Source organism: Lithobates pipiens, unplaced genomic scaffold (assembly GCF_037356315.1).
Source record: "Lithobates pipiens isolate NorthernLeopardFrog02 unplaced genomic scaffold, aLitPip1_a1.2 Scaffold_22, whole genome shotgun sequence".
In the NCBI taxonomy this organism is placed as follows: Eukaryota; Metazoa; Chordata; class Amphibia; order Anura; family Ranidae; genus Lithobates; species Lithobates pipiens.
This window is the reverse complement of record NW_027507784.1, coordinates 58,421,809-58,435,990: the sequence shown is the minus strand read 5'-3', so window position 1 is coordinate 58,435,990 and position 14,182 is coordinate 58,421,809. Positions and strand designations below refer to the sequence as shown.

Here is a 14,182-nt window from a genome sequence, read left to right as displayed (position 1 = left end):
GCTCTATGGAGCACCCGTTCAGGTCCGCCTGAAAAACTGACAGGCGGACCTGAACGGGACGTCAGTGTGAAAGGGGCCTTAGGGTAATTTGGGTAGTTTCTGTTCTCATTACGATTTAAAAAGAGTAAACAAAGTTTATAATAAATGGCTTCAACCAAACACTAACCATGAGTGATAGAAAAGTTTGTGTTTTAGCATCCATATTCTCAGAAAAATGGGCAAGAAATCAAACTTAAACTGTAAACTTATGAGCACACATACATATATATATATATATATATACACATATATATATACATATACATATACATATATATATATATATATATATATATATATATATATATACATACACACACACACACACACACATATACACACATACATATCCACACACACACACATATATCTCTAAGTTTACAGTTTAAGTTTGACTTCTTGCCATTTATATATGCACACACTTTTTTTTTTTTTTTTTTTTTTTTTAAAGAGGATTCCCGTTCTCTACAAAGAGTGGAAATTCTGTGAGCGTGCGATTGGTGGGGGATTGCTCAGTACCCTGACCAGTTATTTGAAATGCTCTACTTAACAGCTTTGCAGGGCTACTGCTTGGCTGTGCTTGTTGACATCATCAGATCCACCGTGTGAAATCAAATGTTTCCAACCATTTAACCACTTTAAGAGCAGGTCTTTTTTCTATCTGTATTTTGTGCTAGAAAAAATACTTTTCCCAAACACATTCTTTTTAGCAGAGACCCACGAGAAAAAAAAATGGCAGTCGTTGCAAAATTGTAGGTCACACTGTATTTGTGCAGTGGTCTTTTAAACACAATTGTTTTAGAAAAAATACCACTTTAAATAATTATTTTTTTTGTTTGATCACTTTTATTCTTATTACAAGGAAAGAAAATATCCCTTGTAATAGAAGCACGCTTTAGGGTCCTTTCACACGGGGCGGATCCGTTCTGATCCGCCCCGTGGACATCCGCTTGCTCAGCGGGGATCGCTCTGTCGATCCCCGCTGAGCAGGGAGATGACAGCTCCGTCTCTGCACACTGCGCAGGGACAGACCTGTCACAGCGCCGCTCTCCCCTATGGGAGATCGGATGATGACGGACCGCAGTGCCCGTCGTCACCAGATCCGCAGACTGATGGAAAAATAGCTTTTTCCTCCGTTACACTTTTTCGGAACGGAGCGGGTCGGATGTCAGCGGACATGTCACCGCTGACATCCGACGCTCCATAGAGCTCTATGGAGCACCCCTTCTGGTCCGCCTGAAAAACTGACAGGCGGGCCTGAACGGGACGTCCGTGTGAAAGGGGCCTTATTGAGAAATCTGGGAATCAAAAAAAAAAAAAAGGCATTTTGACTTTAAAGAAAAAAAAAAAGAAAATCCTGTCTATCTGAATGAGGACCAGAAGTAATGTCAGGGGTCACTCCGGTCCTCCAAGGGCATAGAGCTGAGTGGCGGCTATCTTGCCCTCACACAGCTTCCTGGCTAGCCATCTGCCGCACCGGAACAGTTCCGGTAAGCTCAGAAACAACCAGGAAGCGGCAGGAGAAGGGTACCCGTCTTACAATAGCCTTTTTTGGAAAAAATATTTTTTTTTAATTCAAAAAAGAGTAAAGACAACAATAAAGTTTTTCCATTTTTTTTTAGATTGTGAATGATAATGTTACGCTAAATAAATTGATCCCCAGTATATCACGATTCAAAATTGCGCCCGCTTGTGGAATGGCGACAAACATTTACCCTTAAAAATCCCCATAGGCGACGTTTAAAAAAATTCTACAGGTTGCATGTTTTGAGTTACAGATGAGGTCTAGGGCTAGAATTATTGTCATCGCTCTACCGATCATGGCAATACTACACATGTGTGGTGTGAACACCATTGCTTCCGCCCAGCAATGGTATGGAGACAGGAGAGATCTTCCCCTCACTCGTCTCCATACAAAACACAGAAGAGGACCCTATTGCCTCCGCAGCTGCTGACGGCTCCAGTAAGCGGCAGAGCGCACAGGAGAGTTGCGGGAGAGGGCCCGATAAAAGTGATCTCATAGCGAATCTGCCAAAGAAACCGAGGAAACCGGACCGTTTGCTGAAGAGGATACCGGGGGTTATGGCAGCTAGCTGCTGCCATAACAAAGACATCCCTCTTCAAAGAGGATGTATATCGGTGTGCAGCAGTCCAGAAGTGGTTAAAGCAAGGTTAGGTTATAAAAAAAAATAAAAAATATCCCAAGCTTTGAACATCTCATGGAGCACTGATCAATCCATCATCGAAAAAAGTAAAGAGTATGAGACAACTGCAAACTTACCAAGACATGACCGTCCACCTAAATGGACAGGCTTGGCAAGGAGAGCATTCATCAGAGAAGCAGCCAAGAGGCTCATGGCAACTCTGGAGGAGCTGCAGAGATCCACAGCTCAGGTGGGAGAATCTGTCTAAAGGACAACTATTAGTCGTGAACTCCACAAATCTGCCCTTTATAGAAAGTGGCAAGAAGAAAGCCATTGATGAAAGAAAGCCATAAGAAGTCCCGTTTGTGGTTTGTGAGAAGCCATGTGAGGGACACAACAAACATGTGGAAGGAGGGGCTATGGTCAGATGAGACCAAAATTTCACTTTTTGGCCTAAAAGAAAAATGCTATGTGTGGTGGAAAACTAACGCTGCACATCACCCTGAACACACCATCCCCACCGTTAAACATGGTGGTTGTAGCACCATGTTGTGCGGAAGCTTTTCTTCAGCAGGGACAGGAAAGTATGTCAGAGTTAAGGGGAAGACAGATGGAACCAAATACAAGGTAATCTTATGCCACGTACACACGACCGGACTTTCTGGCAGACTAGGTTTGACGGTCTTCCCGACAGGCTTTCGGTGGAGATCCGACGGACTTCCTAATGAACGGACTTAGTCCATTCAAAAGTCTGTTAGTATTGAACATGATGATGTACGACGAGCCTAGAAAAAGGAAGTTAAATAGCCAGTAGCCATTAGCTTCCCTAGCGTTGTATTTGGTCAGTCGGACCAGAATACAAACGGTTTTCCCAATAGGAATTGAGTCCATCGGACAGATTTGAAACATGTTCTATTTCTAGGTCCGTTGGATTTTCTAAATGAAAAACAAATCGGATTAGCCCACACACGATCGGATTATCCGACGGACTGATTCCGTCGGACCTAGTCTACTGGAAAGTCCGGTCGTGTGTACGCGGCAATAGAAAAAACCTTCCAGCAGAACAACCCTAAACATACAGCCAGAGCTACAAGGAAATGGCTTGGATCAACGCATATTCACGTGTTATAATGGCCCAGTCAAAGTCCAGATCTAAATCCAATTGAGAATCTGTGGCAAGACTTGAAAATTGCTGTTCACCAAGCCGACAGAGCTTGAGCTATTTTGCAAAGAAGAACGGGCAAAAATTTCACTTTAGATGTGCAAAGCTGGTAGAGACATATCCAAAAAACTTACAGCTGTAATTGCAGCAAAAGGTGGTTCTACAAAGTATTGACTCAAATCAAATGCATGCCACACTTTTCAGATATTTGAAAACCATTTATCATTTTCCTTCCACTTCACAATGATGTGCCACTTTGTGTTTGTATATCACATAAAATCTCAATACATTAAGTTTTTTTTTAAAGAATGTGGAAAGTTAAGGGGTATGAATACTTTTTTAGGGCACTGTAAAACGGAACTAGTTTTTGCAGTGTGCTCATGCGTATCTGAGCTCCTGAGGTCTGCATTTATAGGGATGGCATACCCAACATTTTGAGCATCTAGCTTACCGCAAGAGTGCTGTCTCCAACGTTTGATGCAATCAGGCCGTCTATAGTGCCATACTCTGCGTCTCTCGTACTCAACCGCTCCATGTGACGCTGCTGGATTTTCCGGAAGACCAACAGGGCCACAACAGAAAGAACTATCAACACGATGACGGGGGCCAGGACGAATATAGCCAGAGTCTCCACGCTGTAATTTAACTCCTCGCCGGGTAAAGTCTTACCTAGAGAAGAAGACAGGACGAGTAAAAATCTCACTTTGCAAAAATCTACGAAAAAAACAAAACAAATCACTAATATTTCAATCTCCATAGTGAGAGAAAGAGCGTGCACCCTTCAATGGAGAACGCAATTTCACCTCTGCTCAGCTGCCGCAAATATCCAGGCAGCACTTGCACCATTGCTTTTCACTGCATGCTCAAAATATTTAATAACTTTATTGCAAGAATAGGTCTCTACTCTCAGACACTGGTGTCTAAACCACAGCTCTACCTGCCTAAACACTTGACAACGGATTAGTGTTTAAGGGGTCAGAGCACTCAAAACGGACGTTTCTGGTAGATCTTAGCAAATTAAAATCACTTTTTTTTTTATTTTACCTTTGAGGGAATGTGGTTAAAAAAAAATAAAAAATCTGTGTTGGCATTCCCAGGTCAGTGAACCTGATATTCTCTTCCGCTGTAGACAACACAAGTAGAGTGGAAACACACACTGGTGGGCAATGGTCCACAGAACCAAAAGCTATGGTAGAGCAATCCTACTAAAAGTCCCCAACATGGACAGGACAGCGGGTAAACCATGTCAGCCACATTTCACCTCCACCTCTGAAACACTTCTGCTTGGACTTTCACTAAAAGGATACAATGAGCTATGCAGGTCAAATGCGTTTCTAATGTATGGTTCCTATAATCTTCATCGTCAATATAAGGGTGCTCTCCCCTTAAAACTGAAACACCCCTTTTATGATCCCAATGTTCTTTATCTAGGTGTTTTGGTGTTCAATCTAAACATCTGATTCATCCTACAACAAAAGCAAGAACACCGTACTAAAACTGCCTATATGGACTACCCTACCCACCCACATCTTCCTAGTTACCAGTGAAATAGAGTGGCCAATATTTTGTTGGGTTTGGTAGACACATACTAGGGGTCTTCAGCTGCCTTGAGCCAGTCTGGCTTTTGGTACATTGCTGTAAATTCAAAAATGAGGAATAGGCTACCTCCAAGGCATACCCATTCTCATTTTACTCAATATGTCCCCGTTCAGAAAGGACAGCTTTGGGAACTGCAGTTTGAAAAGCTGCCTTGACGTGACTATGTGGCTTCATATAGGGTTTTTTTGATGCCGAGTAGCTAGATCAAAAGTACAGAAAGGAGATAGATACTGTAGATTTGTCCCTGTTACAGCATAGGTCAGATTTTTTAAGGACATTGTTTCTTAAGAGGAAAATTTCCTCAACAGGGATGGGAAAGGTCTCCAAGGACACAGACCAAGACTCACATTTTAAGAAGAGTTTAGAAGAGATAGAACAATATTTTTTATTAATAAATATGCCTCTGTGTCCCCGTGATGGCCACCTTGGGCAACCTCGCCAATGTCCCCCAGGGATGGCCCACCTTGGGCAACCTCGCCAATGTCCCCCAGGGATGGCCCACCTTGGGCAACCTCGCCAATGTCCCCCAGGGATGGCCACCTTGGGCAACCTCGCCAATGTGCCCCAGGGATGGCCACCTTGGGCAACCTCGCCAATGTCCCCCAGGGATGGCCACCTTGGGAAACCTCGCCAATGTCCCCCAGGGATGGCCACCTTGGGAAACCTCGCCAATGTCCCCCAGGGATGGCCACCTTGGAAAACCTCGCCAATGTCCCCCAGGGATGGCCACCTTGGGCAACCTCGCCAATGTCCCCCAGGGATGGCCACCTTGGGCAACCTCTCCAATGTCCCCCAGGGATGGCCATCTTAGGCAATCTCTCCAATGTCCCCCAGGGATGGCCATCTTGGGCAATCTCCCTGAGGACACAGAAAAAGACAAAAACACATTTTAATTAAAGCCGAGAAGAGCTATAACTTTTGACAATTAGATTATATTATTTCCTGCCCCCCTCTATTTCTTGTACATGTGTCACATAAACAAGAAATGGGACAGAAGATCTCTACAAGTGGGATCATAGAAACAAAAAATCTGACAAATAGAAATTCACCCCCATTCTAGCCAAAACTTCCAAAAACAAAATTGATGGGACTTTAAGCCTATGGTAAATGTATACCAATCCAACAAATTTGAGCCTACTAGGATGCAAAAGGGTAGCAGTGAGACTAAGTCTGTAAAGATTTTTTTATCCAAAAAAAGCCAAGAGGATTTTGAGTACATTTCCAGCTTTGCAATCAGCATTCTAAGTGCTAAACCCCGTCAATTTTACAGTTAAATACAAGTGGAGAAAGTCTATATTCCTCAGAGTAGATTACATATTTGTGTTACCTCCTGGGCTGTCAAGTAAGACAGCAGATTATGAAAATATTTCAGAGGAGAGCAGTGCAAATAGCTATAATCATCATACTAACAGGAATATACTGAAGTCATAACAGACTTGAGTAAAATAGATTGCCTGCCAGCTCTGGGTTAAATAACATATAGTGGGAGGGCCAACAAGCAATGCTGCAAAATCTGTGTATAAATTACTGGCTAGAAAGAAAGTATTATAAAAATGGTTTTGGGAAATTATATTTTATCTCTCTCTCCATCTACACTCAAAAACTTTTTTTTTTTATAAATGAGTCTTGAAGTAACCCTGGATTTTAGATGTGCTAGATTTCCAAGTACATGCTCGGCCCTACAGCGCATGCACAGCTGAATAAGTTTTACAGTTGCTTATGATGAACTACTACTCTTCTCACAATCAAATAGGAAGGTCAAAGCGCTGCAAGACTGCCAACAACCAGAACAGGCAGTTATATTGCATTGTTAAAAAAAAAAAAAAAAAAAAAAAAAAAAAAAAAGAATAAAAATAAAATAAAAAAAACTTAAGGCACTTCCCCCTCTTCCTGCCCAAGTCAATTTTTAGCGCTGTCACCTTTTAAATGGCTACACTGTACCCAAACAAAAATTTTCACCATTTTGTTCCCACAAATAGAGCTTTCTTTTGGTGGCATTTGATCCCCTCTGCGGGTTTTTAATCTTTGGCTAAAAAAAATAATAATAATAATTTAGAAAAAAAATAAGATTTCCTTTGTTTCCGTTATAAAATGTTGTAAATAAGTTTGCTCCTTCACTAATGAGGCAGCACTGATGAGGCGGCACTGGCTGGCATCTGCCTGGACACTGATTGGCATATCTCTGGCGGTTCAGGGTGGCATACCTGGTGGGCAGCCTTTGTGGGCATCCCTGATGGTCCTGGGTGGTCATCCTTGAGGGGGCTGCACCGATAAACAAATCAGCACAGACCCCCCCCCCTTGTCAGGAGAGCAGCGGATTGCCTCTTCCTGTTTATACTGTGAGCAGCAGTGATTGGACACGGCTGATCACATGGTAAAAAGCCTCCATCAGAGGCTCTTCACTGAAATCTGTGTTGTGGTGTGTGCCTAGGGGGCGCAATTGCGGCTTATCTTGCTGAACATCATAGGATGCCCAGTCAGAATAACTGATCCACTTCCTGGGTGTCATTTTGCTATAGGCCAGGTGGGAAGGGATTAAACTGAACCTGTGCTTTGACCATACAAGGGGGTTTAAAGCAACCCTAAGCTCGTGAAAGTTCAAATTTGGCGTGGAAAAATGCAGAGAACAGATCATGCGGTGTGTTCCTGGCCTCTCAGCAATCTTACTCCACTAGGACCCATTGCAACCTGTCTACCAGACGTGCAAAGAAAAAAACGACAGTGGATAAACGGACAAATTCATTTTAATCAAAAGGGAAATAGTTTATTTTTTAAACTAATTTTGTACTATTGATATAAAAAAAATTTAAATTATAGATTTAACGCGGTGTGCAAACATGACACCAGTGTTACAAGATTAGACATTCTAAAGAAAAGATCAAAGCAGTAGCTCGTTCCTCCCAATTTAAAGCTTGTATAGACTCAAAGCAGGAAGAAAAGCGGAGTCACTCCTGCTCCAGTGTGTGTTGTCTCAGTGTAAGCTATTGGGCTCTGTAAACATTTTCAGCAAAGCAGTTGAGATTATCCTGAAAGGGAGACCAGAGCCTCAACACCAACAAGAAATCAAATATATTTATTCACATTTAATATTTACCTGACTAAACTATATTTAATCGGATTAAAAAATAAATAAAAGTTACTTTGTTTTGAACATACAAAAAAGAAAATGTATAGAAATAGAATGTATTCACTTTAAATAAAAGCTCCTCCTTTTTGAGCATCTGTTCACATTACCCTTACTTGGCAGGGACGCTGTGATGTTTATATTGCAGAGGTCACTCTGACAGCATTCCACGGCCTGGTCTGAAGACGGAGGGGTCTTGCATGTCATCCTGCCTTGTTCATAGACTTGGAAGCAGCCTTTCTGATAGACCATTGCGCCATCATTTCTGCTAAGCGAGGAGAAGCACTGCTGCCCGTAACAGTGGTCTCCACCGCCACACGAGATCCCCTCGCACACACATTTGTACTGGCCGGAGTTCACCTTTAGCTCCTCATCTATGGAGAGGAATTAGCAAGTTAGAACAAAATAGAAGAGAAGAGATCACCTTAAATTCAAAGACTCAATCTCCTTCAGTCCTTTCATTTAAAATACATAAGATAATGTTTCCGAAATGTTGATACAGCAGATGTGAAAAGATCAACCCTTGGAAGTGTCAAAGTGAACTAGTTGGTATTTATGACCTGCTCCTAAAAAATTCTAGTTGACTTAACCGTCATGCCAAAGCATCCAAGGTGCTGTAATAGGGTTGCAGTCAGGGATCTCTGTAGACAACTGAAGTTCCTCTACACTGAGCTGGTCAAACCATGTCCATGGAGGTGTCTTTGTACATATGGGCACTGTCATGCCTGCAAAGGATCTTCTCCAAGCTGTTGCTAAAAAGGTTGGAAGCACTCAATTGTCTAAAATGTATTTGTATGTTGTAGTAATAACATCTGAATTTGTTTGGCCATACAGCGTACTTGTTCTAGGTCCAAAGTTACCACCGCTCCAGGCAAGTGAGAAGCAAGATCTGACATGGCTTTTGTACACATGTGCCCGCCCAGCTCGCCAACTGTGATAACTGGAAACAAACAAGTGGCTGCACACCACAGGGAGATGTTGATCAATAGTGGTACTTTATTCCATCACGATAGACAATAAAGACAACACCGTGGACATAGAATTCTGACGCGTTTTACACAATACCATGCCAATTAAGCATAATCACTGTATTGTGTGGAACGGGCCAAAGATGTTCATCCATCTTCTCGGTGGGTCTCGCTGCTCCGCCGCTGTCATTCGCCGAAGCCGCGATGACGTCACTCCCGTGCATGCGCACGGGAGCCGCCACTCGCGGCATATCGCCGTTGACAGCGCCGCGCTCAGTGCGCCTGCATGTCACTGTCTATGGCGCATGCTCCGTAGACAGCGGTGCCTGTATTTTGCCAAATATCTCCTAAACTGTGTAGGTTTAGGAGACATTTTTTTGGACCTACAGGTAAGCCTTAATCTATGCTTACCTGTAGGTCAGAGTGGTTTGTAAGGGTTTATGACCACTTTAAAGACTATACATTACTCCCCCAGACCTCACATAAAATAGGGATATATAAAACTATACAACATGCTGTAATAACAAAGCATCACCACAAAGCAAACACCCCCCCTCAGCAGAGGACACGTCCCATAGGAAGCACTCAGAGGGAGACCTGGAGAAATTCTACAGAATTTGGAAAGAGATGCTTGGATAAGGACCCGAACATGTAGAGCAATGCCCCATCTCTGAAGTATGATGTAAAGGAAGTAAAGTCATAATTGCTGTATCTGGGAGCTACAGTCATGAGGGCCACACTTTTTCAAATTTGGAAGGCATTCTCTATTGTAGTACCTAGTTCTATACAATGAAATTATAGTTTACTATTGATTTCCATTTGCCTAGAGTTGGTGATGTAGGAGCTTTCCAAGGAAGAACAACTGCTTTCTTGGTGTAAAAAAAAAAAAAAAAAAAAAAAAAAAAAAGTTAGATAACAAGCAAGGTGCTGGCCGCTATGTCAGCAGCCAAGGGATCAAGAAGGCCCAACAACCAAAAAAACAAACTCTTAGGGCACCCTGACTGCTGTGACCATATAAATGGAGCACAGGGCCCATGGCCAATAGTCACGAATAGCTGGACAGGTCCAGAAGATATGGAGGAAGTCTGCAGACAGAGCAGAGCACCTCCTACACTCCGTAGACTGGGTAGCCACAAACCTCCTCACCCTGGCTGGCATTAGAGAACAATACACAATTTTAATCTGTGCAAGTCGATCTCTAGCTGAAATCAAAAGATGGAACAGATCATCCCAGATAACATCTCAATCATTGTTATTCAAGGTAGGGGGCTATGGTGTCCATTGTTCCCTGCTTTTAACAAGGTCTGGCGATGCAGGCTACTAAATAGCCATATACACAGTTAACCATTTCAGCCCCTACTGGTAGGTTGCTGGACTTTCAGTGGCTGTACTGTTTTCTCAGCCAGCGTTCAGCTTTCTTGTAAAATAAATCTTAATGGCCGATAAGCCGCTAGATTGCTTTTACAAGGTGTGGGAGAGGGACTGCCACAACCCCCCCCCCTGGGCTCTCCTGTCCCACTAAGAGGCCCGAGTGTACAGCCGGCATTTCCGCCAGCTGACTGTAGAGCCAATCGAGGGACTGGAAGGGCCCTGATCATCTCTATGTCTAAGAAGCCGGACGTGACAAGCATTTTGTCACAGTTTTGCCAGTTTTAAACAAACCCTTAGTGGTATGATCCAAAGTTTTTAAGGGCAGAGAAGATCTAGGGCCTAAAAAAAATAAAAAAAAAAAAAATAAAATTTTTTTAAAAGGAACATTGTAAAAATAAAAAATAAATGCAAGCGCCTCGTATCTCTGTGCACAAAGGCAAACACAGGCAGTCCAGGGTAAACAGCAATTGCACCGCACATCAGATCTAGAGCAAGAATTGTGACACCAGACCTTGTGTGTAAATCTAAAGTGGTAACCCGTAAAGGCCTTTAAACCGTCGCCTATAGATAATAAAATGTAAGTAGTTTGTTGCGGTTTCCCGGATGAGCACATTTACTCAGCTTAACATCTTTTATATTTTACCAAACAATTGGGCATTACACTGTTTTTGTGCATTAAAATTAAAAGGGGTTGTAAAGTTAGGTGTTTTTTTTTAATCTTAATGCATTCTACTCAACAGGAAGGAGGGGCCAGGAACAAAGAAGAGGCAGCCGAGAAGTGGAGAATCCAGGTTGCCCTGTGCAAATCCAAAATGAGACTTTACAATCACTTTGAAAAGGGTATAAAAAAAATAAAATAAAAAAAAAGTGTTTGAAAAAAGTTGCAGAAATACCGTGGGACATAAAAAATTTGCAACACCTACCATATTATTCTCTAGGGCCGCTGCTTTAAAAAATATTTAGAACAATTGAGAGTTCCAAGTAATTCGATAGCAAATAAAAAAAAAAAAAAAAAAAAAAAAAAGTTAATTTTACTTTGCTAGTCTGCTGCACATCCAACATTATCCTCTGCTCACCAATGCTGCTTTCAAAGGAGGAGGTCTTCATTGCTCGTCCGGTGGAGTGGAGAAGACACCTTAAGAAGAGGATGTGCTACTGGCTAGATGACCACATAAAAAAGGGGGAAAGCCCCCCCCCCCCCCCAAAAAGAAAGAAAACTAAAGCAGCCACCACATTAAATGATTAGTAAACTGCAATAAATAAAACTTATTGTTGGATTGAATACAGCTTTAAACACGTGTCTCTATTTTTCCACATGAAGTATGCTTATCTGTTTAAATCACCTTTATTTTTCTGCAGCCAAGCTCAGCCCAGTCACAACAATACCAGCGGGCGGGGAGGGGGGGGAGCGGTGCATGACTGGCCTCAGGGGAGGGCGGCTGGGTTCTTGCTCTCTGCAGACTCTGCCTTATTACCAAGCTTTATTTATAAACCGCCATCATCCTTCACAATGCTGTGCACTACACTAAAACACTCTATAACCTGGAATCTCAAATATGTAAAATACAAAAAAAGAAGGCCTCAATTCTACAACCACAATCACGGTTTATTATTTAAGCCTCTCTCCTAAAGAAAAATAAAAATAAAAAATCTTCTAAAAGATGACAAAAAAAATGTAAATAAATAAATCAGAAACAAGAAACCATAGAAACCAATGAAATGCCAATCAAAACAAAACGCGCTTTCCAGTAAATAGAATAATTAAGGGCCGATCCACACAGGAACACGCTGAGCATTCCTCTGATTCACATGCGATCCAGGCGCAGAGCAATTTCAGCCCATTCATTTGAAATGGCAGAAATTGCACCAGACCGAAGTGTATGCTCTACACATATATAAACACACAGCAACTGGGTTGCAAGGTACTACTGTACCATGCAATCCAGTGCCAGCAAATGCACTGCATTTCTGACATTAAGGATGGGATCACACCGCAGCACAGAGCGGCTCACAGCAGGAGTCCGGTGTGTCCCTATTCACTGTTTCAGGTCCGATTTCAGCACAAATTTTTGGCTAAATTCAGGCCTGAAAATGGACCAAAAGACGCACTGGGCTCCGGTGCAATTCACTCCAGAAATGTGTGAGACCGAGAGACAGTCACAGGATCCTGACATGCGAATTGGATGCGAGGAAACCCACATCCAATTCTCAATAGTGTGAGCCCAGCCTAAAAGTATATTTAATAAAAACACTTATAATACAGGTATTTGCACCCACTTCCACCCCCCCCCCCCCCCCGCTGTCTGCTGGGAGACACACGGGTCCCAGAGACAGCAGGGACCATTCGGATTGCGCAGCGCATCTCGCCACATTCGCAGTAGGGAACCAAGAAGTGAAGCCACAAGGCTTCACTTCCTGATTCCCTTACAAAAGATGGCAGCAGCAGCATCCAAGGACCGAAAATTTAAAATTTAAATTTAGCGGACATCCGCTTATAACCCTAGTTATACGGAACTTTATTTTTTCCAGTTTTAAGTTTGTTTCCTTTTGCCACAAGGATCCCTTCTAGGTGGACACATCAGGCTTTAAAGGAGAAGTCCAGCCTGAGCTCATGCGCCTGGGCTTCTCCTATGGGTCACAGGAATGCAAGTTGTTTTATACTCCTGTGACCCGTTTTCAGCAGAGGGTGGTCTGAAGTCCGCTCACGTCACAAGAATCAGTCCAGGCACCGCGTCGTCCCAAAAATGGGAATCGCCGAGACAGCCGCTCCCGGCCCCTCTGCAGCTCAGCGCTCCAGTGAGTGTGGAGGAGCAGAGCAGGAGAGCTGCTGATTGACAGGCAGCAGCTCTCTGCTCAAGGAGCTGAGAGAACCGCGTGATCCGTCGCTTGGTTCTCAGTGCAGAGACGCCGGGGGACAGATGCAGCATTGGACTGAGGCTGCATCCACCCAAGTATTATTATGCAAAAAAGTGCAAACCCATACTTCTCTCAAATATTTAGCACAACTTGGAGATGAGCAGTAATGTAAGGGCGTGAGAAGTATTTTGTTGTTCAGACTAGTTCCTGCACAAATGCAAATAGAAAAATAGAAAAATATCACTAATGATAAATCTAAAAAGTTTGTCTGCCAAAAAAAAAAAAAAAAAAAAAAAAAAAAAAAAAAATGAAAGGAGACACTGTACATCGGAAAGTAGTCATGTGACAAAGAAACACAGCGCTAAAGCACTTTAACAAGAAAAAAAAAAAAAAAAAAAAAAACATTTTCAGAGATATTTGGAATGGTTTTAGTTTATACAAGTACAAATCTTCCATTTGTTATTATAGGTGTTGAAATTTTTCCATACATAGGCAAATTCTTCTTTGATAATCACACTAAATGCATACATCAGACATACGTACGCGTAAAACTGCGATACCGCTAAGAAAGTTTTATTTTGCTACATTAGAGCAGTTATATATTGCTGAGTTAGTGCAATAGTTCTAGGCCCATTATTCATGGTTAAAGGGGTTGTAAAGGCAGGTGTTTTTTTTTTATCTCAATACATTCTATGCATCAAAAAGCCTTCTGTGTGCAGCCCCCACCCCCCCAGCACCCCATAATACTTACCTGAGCCCCATCTCTGTCCACGAGTCCCTCGGCCATCAGTCCCTCCTGATTGGCTGAGACACAGCAGTGGCGCCATTGGCTCCCAGTGCTGTCAACGTCAGTTAGCCAATCAGGAGAGAGAGGGGGGAGAAAGAGGGGGCGGGGTTGAACCGCAGCTCTGTGCTCTGC

The 14,182-nt window shown here is 42.8% G+C and overlaps 1 protein-coding gene across 3 annotated transcripts in view; it reads right to left on the bottom strand.

The window, feature by feature from the left end:
* ACVR1 (activin A receptor type 1) overlaps window positions 1-14,182 on the bottom strand; it is a 154,007-nt gene that overhangs the window by 50,168 nt on the left and 89,657 nt on the right. For 2 of the 3 annotated variants that reach the window (XM_077447653.1, XM_077447654.1), the window contains 2 exons: window positions 8,179-8,442; window positions 3,797-4,014 (listed from right to left, as the gene is read on the bottom strand). In XM_077447653.1, coding sequence (XP_077303779.1) covers window positions 3,797-4,014; window positions 8,179-8,442 — 482 coding nt within the window. The remainder of the gene's footprint in view (window positions 1-3,796; window positions 4,015-8,178; window positions 8,443-14,182) is intronic. The other variant, XM_077447652.1, reaches the window with a different exon arrangement.